Source organism: Acartia tonsa, chromosome 4, assembly GCF_053477335.1.
Source record: "Acartia tonsa isolate MP-2025a chromosome 4, ASM5347733v1, whole genome shotgun sequence".
NCBI lineage: Eukaryota > Metazoa > Arthropoda > Copepoda > Calanoida > Acartiidae > Acartia > Acartia tonsa.
This window is the reverse complement of record NC_137263.1, coordinates 56,632,400-56,656,536: the sequence shown is the minus strand read 5'-3', so window position 1 is coordinate 56,656,536 and position 24,137 is coordinate 56,632,400. Positions and strand designations below refer to the sequence as shown.

General features: G+C 33.6%; 1 protein-coding gene and 1 long non-coding RNA gene across 3 annotated transcripts in view; one reads left to right on the top strand and one right to left on the bottom strand.

Annotated features, from left to right (window-relative positions):
• The window catches only part of LOC145315564 (ATP-binding cassette sub-family D member 2-like), a 162,535-nt gene that overhangs the window by 5,443 nt on the left and 132,955 nt on the right, over nt 1–24,137 (top strand). The window contains exons 8-17 of the mRNA XM_080155546.1: nt 115–212; nt 509–619; nt 2,107–2,171; nt 2,450–2,511; nt 4,182–4,276; nt 4,787–4,858; nt 7,532–7,635; nt 8,526–8,619; nt 8,782–8,824; nt 9,126–9,170. Coding sequence (XP_080011672.1) covers nt 115–212; nt 509–619; nt 2,107–2,171; nt 2,450–2,511; nt 4,182–4,276; nt 4,787–4,858; nt 7,532–7,635; nt 8,526–8,619; nt 8,782–8,824; nt 9,126–9,170 — 789 coding nt within the window. The remainder of the gene's footprint in view (nt 1–114; nt 213–508; nt 620–2,106; nt 2,172–2,449; nt 2,512–4,181; nt 4,277–4,786; nt 4,859–7,531; nt 7,636–8,525; nt 8,620–8,781; nt 8,825–9,125; nt 9,171–24,137) is intronic.
• On the bottom strand, nt 15,321–19,168 carry LOC145317897 (uncharacterized). Of its 2 annotated transcripts, XR_013879146.1 has the most exons (5): nt 18,112–19,168; nt 17,641–17,707; nt 17,344–17,411; nt 16,799–16,915; nt 15,321–16,011 (listed from the first exon to the last, which is right to left on the bottom strand). It is a non-coding gene; the product is annotated as an uncharacterized LOC145317897 (long non-coding RNA). The 2 variants fall into 2 exon arrangements; XR_013879145.1 differs by having other exon boundaries at nt 17,641–19,167.

Here is a 24,137-nt window from a genome sequence, read left to right as displayed (position 1 = left end):
TTCTTGTTTTACAGATATCTTGGAAATTAAGTGTACTACCGAGTATCCAATCTTGATGAAAGATTTGACACCCCTGATCATTATCTTACTGATATTCTTATTGTTATATTACAGATATCTTGGAAATGAAGTGTACTACCGAGTATCCAATCTTGATGGAAGACTTGATACTCCTGACCATTGTCTTACTGATGATATTGCTGCTTTTTCAAGTAAGATATTAACACAGAATAACAACATATTCATACAGGATCTGTGTGTGTGTATCAAGGATCTTACTAACCACTGAACCGATATGGTTCTCCTTCTCATAGGTCCTGGGATGGTTTATAACTATTTTGTGGGAAGGTATTACCAACCTCCCAAGAGAAATAGCCCCTAAAAATTTACCTCCCCATTTCAAAACTACTGTTGAAACTGAGAATCTCACCCCTCCCCCTAAAGCCACTTTTTACTCTTGTCTGCTAAATTAATATTTTGTGCATGTTCAATGCAATATTATTTTCAGGTAGTATAGCCCATCTGTACTCCCACATATCCAAGCCACTACTGGATGCCTCTCTTATCACCTTCTCCCTCTTTCAAATTGCCAGGGCTCAGAAAGCCAATACAACTGCAGGTAAAGATTTGATTATATTATTTACATTCTATCTATTTATTCTATGTCTAGGACCATTAATAGCTGGCATAGTAGTCTGAGGTATATTCTATACTATTTATTCTATGTTTAGGACCATTGATAGCTGGTATAGTAGTCTGGCGTATATTCTATACTATTTATTCTATGTTTAGGACCATTGATAGCTGGTATAGTAGTCTGTGGTATATTCTATACTATTAATTCTATGTCTAGGACCAATGATATAGTAGTCTGTGGAATATTCTACACTATTTATTCTATGTCCAGGACCATTAATAGCTGGTATAGTAGTCTGGGGTATATTCTATACTATTTATTCTATGTCTAGGACCATTGATAGCTGGTATAGTAGTCTGTGGAATATTCTACACTATTTATTCTATGTCCAGGACCATTAATAACTGGTATAGTAGTCTGGGGTATATTCTATACTATTTATTCTATGTCTAGGACCATTGATATAGTAGACTGTGGAATATTCTATACTATTTATTCTATGTCTAGGACCATTAATAGCTGGTATATTAGTCTGGCATATATTCTATACTATTTATTCTATGTCTAGGACCATTAATAGCTGGCATAGTAGTCTGGGGTATATTCTATACTATTTATTCTATGCCTAGGACTATTAATAGCTGGTATAGTAGTCTGGAGCATATTCTATACTATTTATTCTATGTCTAGGACCATTGATATAGTAGTCTGTGGAATATTCTATACTATTTAGTCTATGTCTAGGACTATTAATAGCTGGTATAGTAGTCTGGAGCATATTCTATACTATTTATTCTATGTCTAGAACCATTGATATAGTAGTCTGTGGAATATTCTATACTATTTATTCTATGTCTAGGACCATTAATAGCTGGTATAGTAGTCTGGGGTATATTCTATACTATTTATTCTATGTCTAGGACCATTGATAGCTGGCATAGTAGTCTGGGGTATATTCTATACTATTTATTCTATGTCTAGGACCATTAATAGCTGGTATAGTAGTCTGGGGTATATTCTATACTATTTATTCTATGTCTAGGACCATTGATAGCTGGCATAGTAGTCTGGGGTATATTCTATACTATTTATTCTATGTCTAGGACCATTAATAGCTGGTATAGTAGTCTGGGGTATATTCTATACTATTTATTCTATGTCTAGGACCATTAATAGCTGGTATAGTAGTCTGGGGTATATTCTATACTATTTATTCTATGTCTAGGACCATTAATAGCTGGTATAGTAGTCTGGGGTATATTCTATACTATTTATTCTATGTCTAGGACCATTAATAGCTGGTATAGTAGTCTGGGGTATATTCTATACTATTTATTCTATGTCTAGGACCATTGATAGCTGGTATAGTAGTCTGGGGTATATTCTATTCTATTTATTCTATGTCTAGGACCATTAATAGCTGGCATAGTAGTCTGGGGTATATTCTATACTATTTATTCTATGTCTAGGACCATTGATAGCTGGCATAGTAGTCTGGGGCACAGGTCGTCTTCTGAGATTGGTTTCACCAAAGGTAAATTAATTAATTTTGGTAGGGTGGATGATACACATTTTCCCAAGATAGTGTAAAAACCTTCCCAGGATCTATACGAAGCTTCACTTTTTCGGTTCAGCAGTTAGCAAGATCCTTAGAACAGACAAAAAAAGCTTACTACTTTATTTAGTATTATTAATTTGTAATTGTATGTTCCCTAAGAAAATATTGAATTTGTACTAGTAAAAAACTTAAATAAAAATTTATCAATATCACAGTATTTTATAATTTACTGATAGATATTGTTTTCAATTAAGTTTGGAGAATTGGTGGCGGAAGAAGCTTCCAGAAAGGGACATCTAAGATACATACATTCTAGGTAAAAACAAGGATGACAACATCCATGAAAGCGAAGCACTGAAACTGTAGGACAAACGGACATTAACACTTGTGTAGTGTCAGAACTGAATAATCAAAATATAAAAGTATAAGAGTCGAAGCAAAATTGTAAGTAAATTTGTTGAAAAACGGCTTGATACAGGATAGTGTTTATGGACATACTTACAAAAAGTAAACTAATCAACATGTTTAAAATGGACGTACGGACATTCTGGTAATGATTATAGAGTTGCTACGCTTTCTAAATCGTACCTAACTACTACAGGAATCACAATGCAAAGTTTGAAATCGATAGGACAATTCTAACATGCCTAAATTAACGAAAAAAGCTATCTGTCTCGGGCGGACGTACGGACGGACCGACCATAATAATAGAAAAGCATCGCTTTTAAAAATTAGTAACCCGCGACCTTGACTCAACATATAGCGCATTCGATCATCGTAAGTGATAAGTTCAAATCTCGGCCCAAAACCGCATAATAACTATAAACATTAAAAATGGTTCCTACTGCTGCTGTGTCAGGTGTGCAACATAAATAGTAAGATTAGGGGGATTGCTTTGACCTGTAAACAGGCGAAACTCATTGACATGCACAGTTAGGACTTCTTAGAAAAAAATTGTGCAATCAAAGGGTTGGTTGTATGTTGAATGGTATTCAACCTAATATCTTACGAGGTAAAGTAAAAAAGAATAGAGGGGACAGGGGTTAAATATGTCTATGTTCACAGGTTGGGGACCCTGTGCCAACTTTCAATAGGGTCTTTGAATATCAGCTAATAGCGTCAAAAGTATTAAAACAGCTAAGTTGCTGGAAAAGAGAAGAGACCAATTTGCTAGCAGACGAAAAAGTCCCACCACTGGAACCAGGTATTTGTCTATACTAATACATTATACTATAGGATCATTACAAATGCAGAAGAATGCAATTGCCTTCTATTCTGGAGAGAAAGTGGAGCTTGGAAACCTGCGGGATGCATATACTTATACATTTATTATAGGATCATTACAAATGCAGAACAGATTCCCTTTTATTCTGGAGAGAAGGTTGAGCTTGGAGACCTATGGGATGCCTATACATTTTCTTAGGATCATAACTAATGCAGAAGAGATTGCCTTTTATTCTGGAGAGAAGGTGGAGCTTGGAAACCTGCAGGATGCATATACTTATACATTTATTATAGGATCATTACAAATGCAGAAGAGATTGCCTTTTATTCTGTAGAGAAGGTTGAGCTTGGAAACCTGCGGGATGCCTATACTTATACATTTATTATAGGATCATTACAAATGCAGAAGAGATTGCCTTTTATTCTGGAGAGAAGGTGGAGCTTGGAAACTTATGGGATGCATATACTTATACATTTATTATAGGATCATAACTAATGCAGAAGAGATTGCCTTTTATTCTGGAGAGAAGGTGGAGCTTGGAGACCTATGGGATGCATATACATTTTCTTAGGATCATAACTAATGCAGAAGAGATTGCCTTTTATTCTGGAGAGAAGGTGGAGCTTGGAAACCTATGGGATGCATATACTTATACATTTATTATAGGATCATAACCAATGCAGAAGAGATTGACTTTTTTTCTGGAGAGAAGGTGGAGCTTGGAAACCTGCAGGATGCATATACTTATACATTTATTATAGGATCATAACCAATGCAGAAGAGATTGCCTTTTATTCTGGAGAGAAGGTGGAGCTTGGAAACCTACGGGACGCCTACAACAGTCTTGTCAACCAGGAAAATAGTTAAATTAATAAAGGATTGTTTTTTTTTATTCAAAAAAAAGTCTAAACAATAAACTAATCGTATCAAATTTCAAAGGAAACCCAAAAGAAACCCAAACCTTAGCCATCATAGAAAATGTTACGATTATAAGCCTCTTATCTTTTACTTTCTTAATCATTGCATGGCAAGGATAAATACTTACTCCTCTATCAATGATTGTCTGTACCAAAAAGAATAAAGGCTTCGGCAATAGAATATGCTTTTAATATCTAAATCTATTAAGACAATCGATTTATTATTAATAGATGTTGCAAATAGATTTCCATGTACTCTGATAAAGTAATGCTGAAATATAAAACTTTCCATCCACCCTCTTTACTACACACCCTCTCATCCTACTGGATGAACGAACTGACCAATAAATTAGTTCCATATTAGCAAGCTAAATTTATGACAAATCTCCCCCTGTCAAAATATCCACGTATATCTTACATCCATTATTAAGACTATTAAAAAATACAGGCAAACAAGATTCATTTGAAACGATTGTGGTACATCATGTTGGAACAGTTCCTAATGAAATACGGATGGGCAGGTTTATATATTAGAGATACTAGTTATAGAGTAGCTGTGGTACATCATGTTGGAACAGTTTCTAATGAAATACGGATAGGCAGGTTTATATATTAGAGATACTAGTTATAGAGTAGCTGTGGTACATCATGTTGGAACAGTTCCTAATGAAATACGGATAGGCAGGTTTATATATTAGAGATACTAGTTATAGAGTAGCTGTGGTACATCATGTTGGAACAGTTTCTAATGAAATACGGATAGGCAGGTTTATATATTAGAGATACTAGTTATAGAGTAGCTATGGTACATCATGTTGGAACAGTTTCTAATGAAATACGGATAGGCAGGTTTATATATTAGAGATACTAGTTATAGAGTAGCTGTGGTACATCATGTTGGAACAGTTCCTAATGAAATACGGATGGGCAGGTTTATATATTAGAGATACTAGTTACAGAGTAGCTAAGGTACATCATGTTGGAACAGTTTCTAATGAAATACGGATAGGCAGGTTTATATATTAGAGATACTAGTTATAGAGTAGCTATGGGACATCATGTTGGAACAGTTTCTAATGAAATACGGATAGGCAGGTTTATATATTAGAGATACTAGTTATAGAGTAGCTGTGGTACATCATGTTGGAACAGTTCCTAATGAAATACGGATGGGCAGGTGTGTATATTAGATATACTAGTTATAGAATAGCTGTGGTACATCATTTTGGAACAGTTCCTAATGAAATACGGATGGGCAGGTTTATATATTAGAGATACTAGTTATAGAGTAGCTGTGGTACATCATGTTGGAACAGTTTCTAATGAAATACGGATAGGCAGGTTTATATATTAGAGATACTAGTTATAGAGTAGCTGTGGTACATCATGTTGGAACAGTTCCTAATGAAATACGGATGGGCAGGTTTATATATTAGAGATACTAGTTACAGAGTAGCTAAGGTACATCATGTTGGAACAGTTTCTAATGAAATATGGATAGGCAGGTTTATATATTAGAGATACTAGTTATAGAGTAGCTATGGGAAATCATGTTGGAACAGTTTCTAATGAAATACGGATAGGCAGGTTTATATATTAGAGATACTAGTTATAGAGTAGCTGTGGTACATCATGTTGGAACAGTTTCTAATGAAATACGGATAGGCAGGTTTATATATTAGAGATACTAGTTATAGAGTAGCTGTGGTACATCATGTTGGAACAGTTCCTAATGAAATACGGATGGGCAGGTTTATATATTAGAGATACTAGTTACAGAGTAGCTAAGGTACATCATGTTGGAACAGTTTCTAATGAAATACGGATAGGCAGGTTTATATATTAGAGATACTAGTTATAGAGTAGCTATGGTACATCATGTTGGAACAGTTCCTAATGAAATACGGATGGGCAGGTTTATATATTAGAGATACTAGTTACAGAGTAGCTAAGGTACATCATGTTGGAACAGTTTCTAATGAAATACGGATAGGCAGGTTTATATATTAGAGATAATAGTTATAGAGTAACTGTGGTACATCATGTTGGAACAGTTCCTAATGAAATACGGATGGGCAGGTTTATATATTAGAGATACTAGTTACAGAGTAGCTAAGGTACATCATGTTGGAACAGTTTCTAATGAAATACGGATAGGCAGGTTTATATATTAGAGATACTAGTTATAGAGTAGCTATGGGACATCATGTTGGAACAGTTTCTAATGAAATACGGATAGGCAGGTTTATATATTAGAGATACTAGTTATAGAGTAGCTGTGGTACATCATGTTGGAACAGTTCCTAATGAAATACGGATGGGCAGGTGTGTATATTAGAGATACTAGTTATAGAGTAGCTGTGGTACATCATGTTGGAACAGTTCCTAATGAAATATGGATGGGCAGGTGTGTATATTAGAGATACTAGTTATAGAGTAGCTATGGTACATCATGTTGGAACAGTTCCTAATGAAATACGGATGGGCAGGTGTGTAATAGTAGATACTATAGTTATAGAGTAGCTATGGTACATCATGTTGGAACAGTACTTAATGAAATATGGATGGGCAGGTGGGTATAGTATATTATAATTATATACTAGCAGCGCTGCTAGGTCTAAAAATGTCCATTGTCTTATCCCTGATTTCATAATATCATAGCAACACTATCAACAAAAGACAAAACAAAAATTAGAGAGATTTTTAACAAAACTTTTAGATAATAATGAAGCTTGTAGAGGGGGAGGGAGGTGGAGGGGTGTATCAACCTCCCAAGCATAATTTTGTTTGGATCAGTGGAGTTCAGAGGATTTACCAGGGGGTGCGCGAAGCTCACCTAAATATTTTGACACTCCCTATCTAGTTTTAGGCATTTGTTTATTGTTTTCCCATCTAAACATACTTTTTTTGGAGTATTTATTTTAATGCTTCCTAAAGGTTAGGTTAGGTTTAGAATAGTTTGATAATTAGAGGGGGGGGGGAGGGGGTCGTTCCGCATTTCTTGTTAATTATCGGTTATTGTTATTTATTTAATAAAGTATTTTTTCAAGCTCTGATCTTTTTTGTTTTCATAAAAATGACTTTTTTTGCCAAAGTATAGCAGCAACCTTTAAATGTGATAGACTTAGACATACAGTCACATCATCATAATTATAAAGTAGTATCGGAAATTATTTATCAATTAACTGTTTTAGGAACCGGAATGATAATGATTTCAATTCCAATCCTGACCTCGCAGCGAGCTACAGCCGGCGAGAGTGGCGTCAGCGAGAGGACGGAGTACTATACAACTGCCAAGGTATGTACGTCATAATTGTAGCAGCGTAGCACGCTATTCTATACTACCAACAGCTGGTAAAAGTGGGGTCAGCAAGAGGACTGAGTACTATACAACTACCAATTGACGGGAGCGTAGCACACTATTCTATAATAGACTGAGTACTATACAAATGCCAATGTATATACGTCATTTTCATAGCAGCATAGCACGCTATTCTAAAATTGACTAAGTAATATACAACAGTCAAGGTATGTACGTCATATTCATGGGGCGTATCGCGCTATTCTATAATAGACTAAGTACTATACAAATGCCAATGTATGTACGTCATTTTCATAGGAGCATAGCACGCTATTCTAAAATTGACTGAGTAATATACAACAGTCAATGTATGTACGTCATTTTCATAGGAGCATAGCACGCTATTCTAAAATTGACTGAGTACTATACAACTGCAAAGGTATGTAAGTCATATTCCCAGGAGCATAGCATGCTATTCTATAATAGACTGAGTAATATACAAATGCCAATGTATGTACGTCATTTTCATAGGAGCATAGCACGCTATTCTAAAATTGACTGAGAATTAAAGAGATTTAAAGAGTATTTAGGAGCAGTTTGACTTAAATGTGACATTTGATGGAATAATCAAGCGTCGTTTTTTTACGGATATTAAACATCTATATTAATATCCGCTAGATTAGAACCGTTTCTAAGCCATACTTAAAAATCATGTTTTGTATCGTATTATATCCAGTTTTCTACGAATATAAAAATACACAATCATAATATTAAAACCAGTTTTGTCAGACCGTGCCTTCGGCATCTGGGGTCTAACAAAACTGGTTTTAATCTTAAAATTAAATTGAAAGCTGATTATAATACGATGCGATTCATAACTATTCTAGAACCTGTTGACCAGCGGGGCCGACGCAATGGAGAGGCTTATGACGGCCTACAAGGAGGTTGTTGAGCTGGCTGGCTACACATCCAGGGAAGGATGTAGAATTGCTTGAATCTTTCACCAGATTTTCATGTTCTGTTATAAAGCTTTACCCCTTTACCCCATCATCCTTCCTCCTACTGGATCTCGTTTTTCGCTGATTTTTCTTCATAAGATAAAAGCGATGCTAGCAAGATTATTTAATTCGCTATAATATAAAGATAAATTTTTCACAAATCGCGAAATCATGGATCTGAAATTTGCGTCACCCCCCCCCAACCTGAAAGTGGGGAAGAGAATAAGAGAGGGGGTAGAACCGGTTATAATAATGTTTTGTTTTCTTGACTTTAATTTAAACCTCACAGGCCCGACCAATAAATGCGGGGGAGGGGAAATTGCAACCTAAATTTATGACAATTTATGACGTAATAATAAAAATGAGGGATTATCCATCTCTTTTTTAGGGGTTTTATTTCCCACTTCTCCTCTCATCTCCCTCATTTTATTACGTCACGTGGATCATTTTTGACACAATTTTGACAATATTCTACACCCATTAATCCAGGGTGCACAAAATGTTCAACGTTTTCAAGGACTGCGAACAATCCAGGTATATTAATTAAGTGATTATATGGTGGTTTTACTCAAAGTACCTAGTCGAGCACACAACCCTCTCCTCTAATAACTTGAAAATAGGAAATAGTTTTTTCCGTGCGTTAGTGTTTTGCCCTTAGATCATCCTACTAAAGTAACAGAATGTTTATCTGTGTGTCTGTGTGAAGGATCTCGCTAACCGCTGAACCGATCGAGTTCTCCTTAACAGGGTAGCTTCTCATAGGTCCCGGGAAGATTTATAACTATTTTGGGGGAGGGTACCACCACCCTCCCAAGAGAAATCGCCCCTAGAAAAAAATTACCCTTCCCAAAAAAGATACTTCAACGAAACATAAACCAATTATTTCTCTAACGAGATATTTGAACTAAAAAAAACATTCAAAGTGCCACTACAGGCCTCTAGGGGCGTAGCCGCTAGTATTAATTAAGTGATTAAGGTGGTTTCACTCAAAGTACCTAGTCGAGCACAGAGCCCACCTCTCGTTTATGGAAACAACTTGATAAATTAGAGATATTGGGTACAGAGTAGCACCGCAGGGTTAGGGGCCCCTCACGGGTTTAACAAAAAAACTTTATCCACCCTTTATTTTCAGTTTCCTTAAAAAATAATAGAGGGGGGGGGGGATAGCATTGTGATCGCAGAAACTTATTAGACTCATATAATAAAGCTACGAAAATACTGCTTTTAAAAGTGGAATTAATCTTTAGCTATCAAAACTCTTTAACAATTAATATACACCCCCAATTATTACAAACAAAATCCAATTTTAAGACTAGATAAATATTTTAAAATAAGTTTTTAATATAGATATTGGCACCCTTTTAATTTGATATTTTAAACTTTCCTCACGTTTTCTGTTTGTTGAAAAGTATATGTATAATATATGTATGTATGTCTGTATATATAGTTATCTGTATGTTTGTAATTATGTTTGTATGTATGTCTGTCTGTGTGTTTGAATGTTTGTATGTCTGTCTGTATGTTTGATTCTTATCAAAATATAGGGTGCAATATCTGAACATTCTTTTTGACCTTTCTACCCCCCTCTCTCTTTCATTAGTATTTAGAATTTAAATTTATTATATTCAAATGTAAATAGAGTATTATAATAAGGGGGGAATTGTAGTCAAGGTAGGTTGCTAACATCATTTATTGGTCAGTTCGTTTATCCAGTAGGAGGTGAGGTGATGTTAAGAGGGTGAATGGAGGGAATCGTTACTTTAGCCAGCTACAAGTTTCACTTTGTTAGAGTGATACGCTGTTTAATTGAAATCAACAGTAAAATAGAATAAAGTAAAAATAACTTATTAAAGCAGCATATAAGGTTGTAGTTATAATATCATTATAAAAATAGCATAAATCTAAAAAATGTCAGATATATAATATTTGTGGCTTAGCCCCTAGCTTCTAGGAATCTTGTATTAAAAAAGGGATAAATATGACATGAAAATGGCCTCAAACCATCCCAAGACTTTGATTTTATAAAAACCGATATCTATTTAAAGCTTACATAAAATTGAACACCAAATCGGTTCATGGGTTAGCTTAGCTTACCCTACTTAATTTAAGAATTTCTATAAATCATTGAAATAATCGATAAAGTATTTTTATTGTGGGGGGGGGGGGCGTTTTGGGTTCAAAATAGCAAAATAAAGTTGAAAAGGAAAATGTAAAAATATTCATCAATTCATTCCCTCTAAATCCCATCAAAATGTTTTAATAGTTCTTTACAAACACACACACACAATTTAAACATATGTGTGTGTGTGTGTGTGGGTGTGTGGGTGTGTGCGTGGGTGTGTGATGAGTCTGTGTAAAACTCAGGGATCTTAAGGGATAAGACAATGGACGATAATTTGAGATATAACCCTGATGATGACAAACAAAATCACCTCTTCTGAAGTTTGAATTATTGGTTGAAATGTTTTGACACTATTATTTCAGTTGGACTAAACTATTAAAAACTTTGGGTACCAGTGTAATTTACAGTCCACTGTTCCCTTTCTCCCTGGTAAAACTACATGATAAATTAAAACAAGGATGAAAACATCCTTAAATACCGAAGCACATGAATAAGAAATAACTAACAGACTAACGGTCAAAGTATAATGAATAAAGTAAAAACATCCTGGTTGTTTTAAATACATCCACAAAAAAAGCTTTGGTGTCCTTGTGCTTTGAATGTTATTGCTTTTCGATAGCCTGATATCTAGTTGCCGAATGTGTACGCAGTTTCCTGGGTGTTTCCTCATCCTCGCTCAATATTTACTACTAGCTACAAATCTTCAAACTTCCCTTAAAAAAATCAAAATTTGAATGTGTAAACGATTTATACAATATACATTATAAATTTGAATTTTTTAAATTTTGATTTTTTTTTTTTGAAGTTTGAAGCTTTTTTAGCTAGTAGTAAATATTGAGCTAGGATGAGGAAACACTCAGGAAACTGCGTACACATTCGGCAACTAGATATCAGGCTATCTGCTTTTCTTTTCAAAAAAGTTATTGGAAAAATATTTTTTATGATTCAACACAAAACAACTTTTTTGAAATTTATTCCAAGTCACCCTTAAATAATATGATTTAAGCTTTTACACGATTTTATACATGGGCAAAATCGTCCTTGCCTTTTTAAATTTAGCCATGTTATAATATAAGTTAGTTATACCTTATTCCCTGCAAAGGGAGGCATACATTCTTCAGATTTTCAAATGCAAAATCTAGTTCCTTTAAATATTATCTCTAATACAATCACAGCATTTTTTCTAGTCTGATTTTTGTCTAAATTTATTGAAATTTATATGAAGATATGGTTTTAGAACCCGGCCTGTAAAGTTTGAATATGATTATCGTGATTGGTGAATTTAAATACCAATCTGTATTCATGAGACCCCATTCTTTCAGCCTGGGGTTCATACACTGTAACGGGGGCGTGTGCATGACTATTTCACTCCCTTTTCCCTTCCCCACAAAATTGTCTGATATGTACTTCAAAATATAAACATTTCTTCTTAAATTTAGGGAAAAGGGGGACATATTCCCGTAAATTCTTTGTATTAAAAACGGATACTTTATTCTACAAAAGGGATGATTTTTTTGGATGTACATTGTACAAAACTTTAGTTTTCTTTGCCAAGACTTGGACCATTATAATGTTTTTAAAATCGAAGCTTTTCTATAATTAGGGTCGGTCTGTCCGTACGTCCGTCCGTAACGGATAGCTTTTTTCGTTAATTTAGGCATGTTAGAATTGACATATTGATTTCAAACTTTGCATGGTGATTCCTGTAGTAATTACGGTTTAGAAAGCGTAGCAACTCTATAATCATTACCAGAATGTCCGTACGTCCATTTTAAACATGTTGATTTTTTTACTTTTTTATCAACTAATTTTTATGTGAACTAATTATCCTATTGATCTGATTTTTGTTATACTGATTCCTGGGACAACAAAGTACAATATTATAAGCGAAGCAACTCTATAATCAAGTCCTAAAAATGTAAGTATGTCCATAAACATTATTCAGTTTTCCAACAAATTTACTTACAAATTTGCTTCGACTCTTTTTCATTTATATTCTGATTATTCAGTTCTTTCACTATACAAGTGTTAATGTCCGTTTGTCCTATTGTTTCAGTGCTTCGCTTTTATGGATGTTGTCATCCCTGTTATATTTGAATTTTGTGATAATACATAGAGCGATCATTAAACATTTGTGATAAAATATTGACGATAAAAAACGAATTGACGATTATAAAAAAGCTTCGCTTTTAAAAATGCAGTGTGTATAAAATTGAAATTTTCTAAAATCAAAAATATATTAAAGCTCTGTTATATGATTACTGAAAATATATGTTGGATATGATTTTGATCTTTTTCATATTTAAAAAAGTCAAACAAAAATTTCTAAAATTATTTTAGCTTGTTTTTATCAACGCCTATCTCTATATAAATTATACTCTCTTTATTATCCCTTTTAATGCTATTTCTCTTTAAGTTTTAAACTCATTCCTTACTCCACCCTCCCCCCCCACCCCCCACCCCTCCCTCAAACTAAAAAAATCTAAAAACAATGTATTTTTCATAACAAAGCTACTCTATTTATTCATCTTTAGATGAGATGGTGATTTTGGGAATTAATTAGATATTCCTTACCAACCTATTAGTATTTTAGTTTTATTATAGTAGTAAAGTAGTAATGATGCTTTTTTGTAGCTGAAGATTTCGATTACTACTGAATCCCGGGATAGTTTGTTCTTTCTATTTTTTATTTAAGTATCATAATGGTTTTATGCTATTTTCCTGTTTTCCCGGGACCTATGAGAAGCTACCCTGTAATGGAAAACCCGATCGGTTCAGCGGTTAGCGAGATCCTTCGCTACAAACAAACAGACAGACAGACAGACAAACAAACATCGTTCTACTTTGTATTATAGATAACTGTCAGTTTCGCCTCTAGCATCCAGGGGCTCTATCTTAGAAGAGGATAGGGATGGAGAGAAAAAATAAACTAAATCTAACCCGAGTCCTAAGTAAAGCTTCCCTAAAAAGTAAAACTAAAATAGTTTCATTGGTTATCCCAGGTTCTACGAAATACCATAAAAAAAGAGTCGTTTTACCAGAAAAGTGGTAAAGCTGGTCAACCTGGTATAATATACCAGTTTCGTGGTAAATTTTACCAGCAAAAATTTTAGCCAAAAAATTAGTCAAATTTTACCATTTTTTTTGTAAAATTTGACGAAACCAAAAAACCCGTTTTTTGTGTTTTAAATAAAAAACAGCTCTTCATAATCAGTTGTAGTACTTTAAAATAATGACTTTTATACAATGAAGCCTAAATTTAAATTTTTTTTTTTTTTTTCAATTTTACCACTTTTGGAAGTTTTACCAAAAATGTGGTCAATTTTACAACTCTATTTTTCAGGTTAAGTCCGAATTTTCGGACTTAGACAAAAAAACACAATTTGGTCAATTTTTACCAAAAAGTTGGTAAAATTTGACAAGGTATTTTTTTAGGCTAAGTCCAGATTTTTGGACTTTGCCAAAAAAAAAAACTTGGTAAAATTTGACCAACTTTTTGGTAAAAATTGACAAGGTAAATTTTTAGGCTAAGTCCAATTTTTTGGACTTTGCCAAAAAAAAAAACTTGGTAAAATTTGACCAACTTTTTGGTAAAAATTGACAAGGTAAATTTTTAGGCTAAGTCCAAATTTTTGGACTTTGCCAAAAAAAAAAACTTGGTAAAATTTGACCAACTTTTTGGTAAAAATTGACAAGGTAAATTTTTAGGCTAAGTCCAAATTTTTGGACTTTGCCAAAAAAAAAAACTTGGTAAAATTTGACCAACTTTTTGGTAAAAATTGACAAGGTAAATTTTTAGGCTAAGTCCAAATTTTTGGACTTTGCCAAAAAAAAAAACTTGGTAAAATTTGACCAACTTTTTGGTAAAAATTGACAAGGTAAATTTTTAGGCTAAGTCCAGATTTTTGGACTCTGCCAAAAAAAAAAACTTCGTAAAATTTGACCAACTTTTTGGTAAAAATTGACAAGGTAAATTTTTAGGCTAAGTCCAGATTTTTCCAAACAAACATCCTTCTACTTAATGATAAAAATCGCAAATAAAATATAATGAGGAAATATTCAGACCTAATACTTTCCAAACAAACATCCTTTTACTCAGCACTATTTGCTTTCGTTATATGGAATATGAAATTAATAAAATATGATGATAATGATTTTATTTAGAATTTATTTCATATTATAACATAACAGGTCATATAGATATTATCCAGGTCAATACTGAAACTACAAAAGATTGGCATCCAAGATAACAACAGTCTAGTACTGATGCCTAAATGTCGATTGATAACAGTGCCACCTGGAGAGGGAAATTGTAATGCTGCTTTTATGGAGATTAATGTACTGAAGAACAATCAGGCAAGTCTCCTACCTGGAGGTACTCTGACTATTTGGCTGGAAGTTATAAAACCTGGACCTGAAAGTGCAGTATCCTGTCTCTCTGGTGACCTGGAGAATTGTTTTGAGGATCCAGAGTTTACTGATTGTTTGATAGAAACTAGTACCTCCAAATTAAAAGTGCACAAGTTTATACTTGCCTCAAGATCTCCAGTATTTAAGGTAGGTTTTTCCATTCTTACTTGTTAATTAAATTCTTGTCAATATTTTTAGGTAAATTTTTAGGCTAAGTCCAGATTTTTCCAAACAAACATCCTTCTACTTAATGATAAAAATCGCAAATAAAATATAATGATGATAATGATTTTATTTAGAATTTATTTCATATTATAACATAACAGGTCATATAGATATTATCCAGGTCAATACTGAAACTACAAAACTTACTAGTATCGTTTCTGTAAATAACATTTTTTAGAATTTTAGCTTGTGGAATGTTTGGAGCTCTCGAGTAGAACTTAATTAATAAACACCGATTGGGCGGATTGTAATCAATACGCTTTATATGTTAAAGTCAATATTTTTTAGAATTTTAGCTTGTGGAATGTTAGGTGTCAACATTGTCGTCATAATAAACACTGATTGTAATCAATACGCTTTATTTAAGTTAATTTTAACTGACTAACAGAATATTCTCTGTTCAACATTGATCGTCATAATAAAACTTATTAGTATCGTTCTGTAAATTATTTGTTAATTTTAACTGACTAACATATTTTCTCGGTTCAACATTGTCGTCATAATAAATAATGAAATTTTTTGTATAATCTGTGACTGTTACATCTTGAGATGGAACTCTAGTTGTTCTCCATGGAACTGCAAAGCTCCACACTTCAAAACTGGTTCAACTCCAAAATCCTGAAAAAGAATATTCATTTTTAAATTAAGCAATTAAAGGATTAACAAATCAAAAAGGCCTTACAAAAAGGAAAGTTAACGGTTTTGGGAAAATTTCATGGAGAAAGTAGATACAGCTTGTGTACGTGCCTGCTTATTAGAGAAAGTTTAATTCAGTTATCAATACATAACCAGACTGAGAGAAACTAAGAATGTCTTATAACGGGAATTTGGAGTTATGGTATGAATTAAATAGTCGTATGTTAGTTTTAAGAGAGAGTCTAGAGATTAGAGCCAGAACTGACAATGTCGAGATCCAGAGGGAGGTTTGTAAGAGGTTATATCAACATGGATGGATTACTACACATCTTAATCGCTGCCGTCCTTCCCCTCTGCTGCCCGCCGCTGCCCAGGCTGCCGAACTGGCAGCTGTTCTTCACGAAGTAAACATGCACGAGGATGAATGTAATGCTGTTTAGATTTTAATAATATCCTGAATGTACTGTTTCAATAATATAAAGTAGTAAAATCTAATTTTAAATAGCTACCTATCTAGTACATTATTTTTATGTATTAACTTTTGTCTAACCAGTTTAATATCTATCTAATAAATTTAATAATAGCTTAATTGTTAATATAATTTAGTATACAGTTTCATAAAGGTAGTTCGATGTGTGTAGCTGTGTATATTAACTTCATATTTGTTATGCTTGTATACATGGAAACTACCTTTTGGGGCCGAGGTGTTGCCGTAGTTGCGTGTAGGATTATTCCAACTATCTTTTATTACAAATAATTAAACACTTACTTTTAACGGATGAATTTCTGACGGCAACAGCTTCATGTTGGTGCAAGAAATGTTCCACGGTCGAATTGCGGTCAGCTTATAATCGGAGAATAAACCCAGCTGTGTGCGAAGCTAAACCTGAAAAAGAATATTAATTGAAATATAATTTATATATATTTTTAATATTATTTTACATAAAACACATCTTATAATATCTTTCTATTAAGGGTATAAAAATTCGTTACGCTTAAAACAATCATAAACCTTAAAGGGCGAATATAGGTTGGATATAATATGAGCTTATTTCAAAGGTGCTATTATATAGATTATAATAAATAATTTAAAGATAATGACATATCTAATTGTATTAGTCTGTTTACAGCTTATAAAACCTGTCTAACTCAAGATAATATTATGTAATTAGTGTGGTTCCCTAAGAACTCAAACACTCTACCATCACACAAGGCTTCGTAGCAAGGTTGAATTAAAAAGGCTTCGGTAAAGGATAGTCTTAATAACATGGCCTAAAATATCCATGTTCTTATTAAAATTATTTTAACACTTACTTCTATGTAAACCATTCACTAATTGCAGCGCCCATATATTTTCTCACGAATCTGATTCCTGGTTAAGTCTGAAAAACAATATTAATTGAAATATAATTTGTTAATATTTCTATTATTATTTATATATATTAATAGTAGAATACTTTAAATATTAAGAATAGGATAAAAAGTCGTTCTTATATCATATATCAAAAAGGTTTAAAAAATTATAAAACAAACAGTTTATCGAAGCAGCTTAAAACCATGCGTAAGGTCCTAAATTATATTGATTTTTTATTACATTATTTAAACACTTACTTCTATCTCGCCAATCTTTAATTGCAGCGCCCAAATAGTTATTTCTGATGAATCAGTGTTGCTGAACCTGAAAAACAATATTCAATTTAAATATAATTTATTAATATTTCTTTTACATTCATATATATTAAACCCGGATTATTTAATATTAAGAATAGGATAAAAAGTGTTTCTTAGATCAAATCAAAAAGGCTTAAAAAAGGCTTAAAACAATTATCCTATTATATAAATATATTAATATTGTTCTCTTTTACAACGAAGCTTTTTATTTATTTTAATCTATAGCTGAAACTCAAATTAAAAATAGGATGAGGCCTCGACTTTTCTCTTCCTACTTTAAGTGCCCCTAGAGGCTTCTAAGGGGCATAGCCGCTAGTAAAACTTAAACCGTTAATCGAAGGCAGCCTAAAACCGTACGCTCAAGGTCCTATATTATTAATGTTTTTATATTAAAATTATTTAAACACTTACTTTTACGCAAACCACTCTTTGATTGCAGGGTCCATATACTAACAGCCAAGACTGAAGGTGGACACGTACTTTTTTAAACTTCTGACTATCATCTCTTTGATTGCAGGGTCCATATATCAACACTAACAGCCAAGACTGGTAGACAAGTACTTTTTTAAACTTCTGAATATATAGCTCTCTAGGCGTTCTTAACTGACATTCATATAAATCTTGTGACATGGACCAATTCCTGTCAATCATACTTGGATATAACACGTATTTTCTCTAAGAGACTTGAACTATAACACTCATTGTTTACAATAGTTTTCAATCGGTATAGCGGCATTCATGCACATGCTCTGTACAGGTATACAACTTTATATTGAAAAATATTTCTTTTATATCCATTGCAATATATTTTTTTATATTTTATCGATGATATTTCATTTAAGTCATTGCAAAAATATATTACATTCACATTAAAAAAAATTTACATTAATTTAACTTTCGTAACCCTGTTTTCAGATGATAAAATCAACGTGCTGGACAAAGTTGCCAAACTTTAAAAAAACACCTTATGTATATAATATCATTTTAATATTTTACCGGTTAATTAATTAAAACTGCATAACTTATATAATTCATGAAATGTTATTATTCGTTGCAATTTTACGATTAAAAATATAACTGTCTTGCAAAGTGTTTTGCCACCTATTCAATCTGTATGTTGGCAACCGTAACTTTCCATCGGCGCAATAATTCAACTGGACTATATGACTACGGTGCATTTTTGTATTTTAGTAATCATTTTTAGTGAAATTACAGTGAATTTTGAAGTTAATATGTATCATTCTGTTTTATAATTCAAATTTTATCATTAATTATTGAAAATTCTTTCTAAAATATTCTTCGTATTCGTTTTTTCTCCCATTTTTGGGACTCTTTTTAGCTTACGTAATATACAGGACTTTTTTAAATGTAAAATTAATAAATATATGTCTTGCACCGTAGTATAAACGGATTGTCGCAAATATAGGAGTACAATTATAAGAATGAAACTACTTTTTTGGCCCAGAGGTGCCGGAGGCACTGGCTAAAAATAACTGTTTTTAATCTTATGCTTTTAGATTTTTATATTCGTAGAAAACCATGCATATAATACGATATGCTAGTTACCAAGTTTTTTGGCGTATGAATGAGAACACCTGTTCCTATCCACCGGATTCGAATGAATACGAGCTATTTTTATTTTGTAATTTTTTATTTCTTAAATATTCTACCTTTTCAGATAGTTCTGAATAACAGGCTATTCAAGTCAATCACCTGGGTACGCGTACATCATAATAACAGGTATGGGTGTATATTAGCTGTATAAGATTTATTTTTTTTCTCCTGCTACAAAATTTGTTTTAAATAAATAGGGGGGGGGGGGGGGGAAGTTTTGACACATTTGCGTAAACAGGGAGTATAGGCTTTATCTTTGGACTGAGAGTATAGGTTATTAGGGATAAAATCATTCTTATATGATGAATTTTCCCAAGTTTTAATATTTTTTGGATAGGCCTCCAGGTTCCGGAGCTCCAGGCCTTCCCCCCCCCCCCCCCTTGTTTAAGGACAAATAAAATACCGGAAAGTTAAAAAACATTAATCACACCCCTCCCAAAAATAAACAAGACAAACAAAATAATCATTCCTCAAATTAGGATGGATCCATACCAATACCACGAGCTGCATGACAGATGGGACGCCCTCATGGTTAGGATGTTGAGACTCTTCTCCAAGCTTAATATTCGAGTTCAAGAAGAATCATGTGGCATTGATGACGCTGCTGAAATAGTAAAACTGTTATACCATCACGGTTGGGTAGAGACACAATTAAAGAAGAATGAACCTATGCCCGAGAATCTCTACGAGAACGAGAGACCCCGCCTGGATGATACCGAGAGATATGTCATTGACCATGAAGCCGACTGTGCACCTTTCCTCACCAACGTCAGCCCTTTTTTCTAAATAAAACCCAGAGTAACAAGGTAAAAACTACGAAATTATTGCAGGGGTGTATATTCTGCTCCGGGGGGGGGGGGGAGGGGAGGGGGAAAAAAGAAATAAGTGGATCAATGATGGAAGTTGCTTCAAATCACCTGCTCTTGTTCATGGCTAGTTGTCTTTTGTAGCAGGGGAAAAAATTGTTTTTAACCAAAAAATGTTTCAGAATTCTTTGAGTTTCTTCATTAAAAAACGCTTTAGTTTTCTCATTTTTAATTCAATGTTCTTTCCTTTCAGGGAAGAGAAAGGAGAAGCTAGGAGAAGCCGAGCTCGCCGCCGGCGATTTCATCCAGCCTCCGGATATCCATGCTGAAAGCGAATTTTAATTGTAATTTGTGGCGTTATCCTCTTAGAAAATTTTGTTTGTATTATTTAACTCCCCATCCCCCCCCCCCCCCAAACTAAATTGCTGGGTTAGGTTAGGCTAGGTTAAGTTATACGGCTAGGTAGAGGCCAGGCGCCGTTTTTCTAGGGGGGGGGGGGGGGTATTTCCTAAGAGGATAACATCAATTTGTTCTTTCAGAACATTTACGTTAACCTCTCTTTGATTGCAGCGCCCATATATTTTATAATTAAGTACCCATGGTGACAGTGATCGAGCCCCACTGGTCGTGCAGATATATAATTTCCTGCATATAAACATTAATAAACATTATTTACCCCTAAAGCCGACGATTACGTATGCACGTGTACAGTTTTTTAAGCTTCTGGCTATAGCTCTCTAGGAGATCTTAATTGATATGTTTTATTTTTTGTTTTTGTTTTTTGATATTTTTGTTATGTTGTTTTATATTATTTATTATTATTTATTTTATAGCAAATTAACAAATTTTCTGGGTTCAACATTGTTGTTATAATAAAACTCCATGCAACTGCAGAATTCTGCAAAAGTCACGACCAGTGGGGCTCGATTATATATGCGTTCGTCGGCTTTTCAGGGAAGGCAGGAAATTTATATAGGTATTATCCAGGTCAGGACTGGAACAAACAAAATTTTATGTATATATTGTATATAGTTATTTTTTTCAAAGTAAAAAAATGTCAGACCAACGCTGGATGACGTATGTATAATTGGATCACAATTTTGATAGGTAAGTTTAATTAATTTTATAGACAATCAAAGAATAAATAAGGGTATTTTCTTATGTTTGTAACTCTAACTCTTTATTTTGTGAGTTCCTTTGACATTTAATTTTGGTTTCAAAAAGTGTCACTCCCCCCCCCCCCCCTTTTTTGCTTTCTCCTTCTTTCGTTATATGTAAACAAGTAATAACCTTATTATTATAACCAGGGGTGTATATTCTGCACAAGATTTATTTTTTTTCCCCTGCTACAAAATTTTTCATTTTTTTTCCCCCCTAGATTTTTCTGAAAAAGTAGGGGGGGAAATAGAAAAATATTTAAAGAACTCTATATTTCATTTATTTTATCCCTCCTACCACACATTTTTTTAGTTTTTTTAACCAAGGAGGGGGGCAAAATGGAAAAAATGTTTTCAGTTTTCTTAATTTTTACATTTTTTTTTCCTCCAACCACTTATTTTTTATTCCCCCCCCCCCCCCCTGAGCAGGGGATCCCATGCAGAATATACATCCCTGATTATAACATATACTTCTTATTTCAGGAGTTACCTATACACCCCTGTTAGACGTTATTGAAATGGGAGACAATTTGATTGGTACACTCTCTAAAGCTCTACTGAAGCGTATAAGAAGTGGAGATAAGACGAAAAATGTACAGGTGACTTTTTACAACTAATTATTTCTACATATTTAAGATGAGACCTTACTTTTCATTACTGTACTTAAAGTATAATCTATGCTCGACTTTAATTTCTATTTTTCACTTGCAGTCAGCGCACTATAAACATGCTTGCTCTTACACCAGTATAGTCATATGTACTGTAATCAATTGACACGTGTAGCTTGCCCAAATAACGATCCATAACAACTCCCCTATATTATTTTAAATAAGTAATTCACTAATTATGTAATCTTTTTCCAGTTGCAGCATAAACTGAGGTCCATAAGAAAACTCTTCTGTAAGGTAACGAGAACCAGAAAATGGCGCATGCAGAAACATCAACAAAGTGAAGACAGTCAGCCATTACTAGAAGAAGAACAGCAGGAGGATTTGATGGATGTGGAATATGAGAACGAAACTGCATCGTCAAAAGGTAACCTACAATATCTGTAATATAAAGTAGAACGATGTCGGTCTGTCTGTTTGTTGTTTGTTTGTCCAAATTCCCACAAACATTGTCTCCCAATTTTTGTTTTTTATTTTCCTTTCAATCTAAATTTCAAACAATTGGTTTGATCAAACGTTAGTTAAGTTTGTCTCAAGATATCCTTGTTCCAGGGGTGTATATTCTACATGGGATCCCTTAACCTAACCCACCTTCACCCACTCTCTACATTTATCTACTTTTTCTGGAATTTTTAATTTTTTAACTTTCTAATTTGACTAGTTTTTCTTTACGGCATTATCCTTATACTAAAGTAACAGGATGTCTGTGTGTCTGTTCAAAAGGATCTTGCTAACCGCTGAACCGATTGGGTTCTCCTTTACAGGGTACCTTCACATAGGTCCCGGGAAGGTTTATAACTATAAAACACCATGTTTAACATCGTATTTTTTTAGGTAAAGTTTGTACAGGCTGCAATACCAACTTCACAAAGGAAACCGAAAGTATATGTTATCAATGCTACGCAAACCAAGTTTTGGAGCGATTAAATAACAATCCTGAAGAAACAAACTACATTAATATTGTTGTAGACAATATTAACAACAATAATACCAACGATAATAATGATGCAGACAATGACAGCATTCAAGATGCCGAGGACTGGGACCACGTCGAATTGTTTGATATACCTGAAGATTATTTTGACCCAGATGATGACGATGACCCTGATGACGAACCTGATGGCGAACCTGATGGCGATCATGACGGGGATCGCTTCAAACATCTTACAGAACTTGAGAAAGAAATTGTTAATGATTTCAGAAGCGTTTGTGTTCTAGACAACCCCATCTCTCACAACAAAGTTAGAATCATCCTGGCGATTCTGAAACGCTCGTGTATTTTCAAATTTCCGTCATATAACACATTATTCAAACCCAAATACAAAGTTGAAATCAAAGAAAACAAATATAATCCTACAAATGCTCCTGGTTCACTGATTGAGTGCAGGTATGTTTATATACGATTTAGAAAGCGTAGCATTTCTATAATCATTACCAGAATTTCCGTACGTCCATTCTAAACATGTCGATTTTTCTCCTTTTTTAACAACAAACTTTCAAGTGTTCTAATTATCAGTTTGATCATTCTTTGGTATATTGCTTCCTGCGACAACTTGAGAACAATATTATAAGCGAAGCCACTCTATAATTAATTCCTTAAAATTTAAGTATGTGCATAAACCTTATCCTTCTTGAAGTATTTTTTTTTAACAAATTTACTTACATTCAATTTTGGTTCGACTTTAATATTTTTAAATTCAGTTCAGATACTTCACAATTGTTAATGTCCGTTTGTCGTACCGTTACAGTGCTTTGGTTTTTATGGATGTTGTCATCCTTGTTCCATTACTTTTCATCGTAATATTATTTGGAGCCCGATGGTGCAAAATTTCTTTGAATTGTGCAAGTTTTAGTTAAAAATATATTTCTTTTTCCAGATTCCCTACCTATGAGATCCTCCAAGACGCCATCACAGACTTTAAACGGTTGAATGGACAACAGGCCGTTGATGATCATATAACTTTTGACATCTCGGGCGACGGAGTGAAAGCAGCTCAGGGATCTCATATCTCCTATTATACTGTCTGGATTAGGTAAGTAATTAATATATTGTGGATTTGAAAGGGTTGGGTTGGGATAAAGTTCTTTTCATATACAGCATGACCCTTGAAAAAATATTTTTTAGGATTGGCAGCCTATATTTCAAAGGATATCAAAATATTTGTTTTACATCAATTGACAGCCCAGATTTT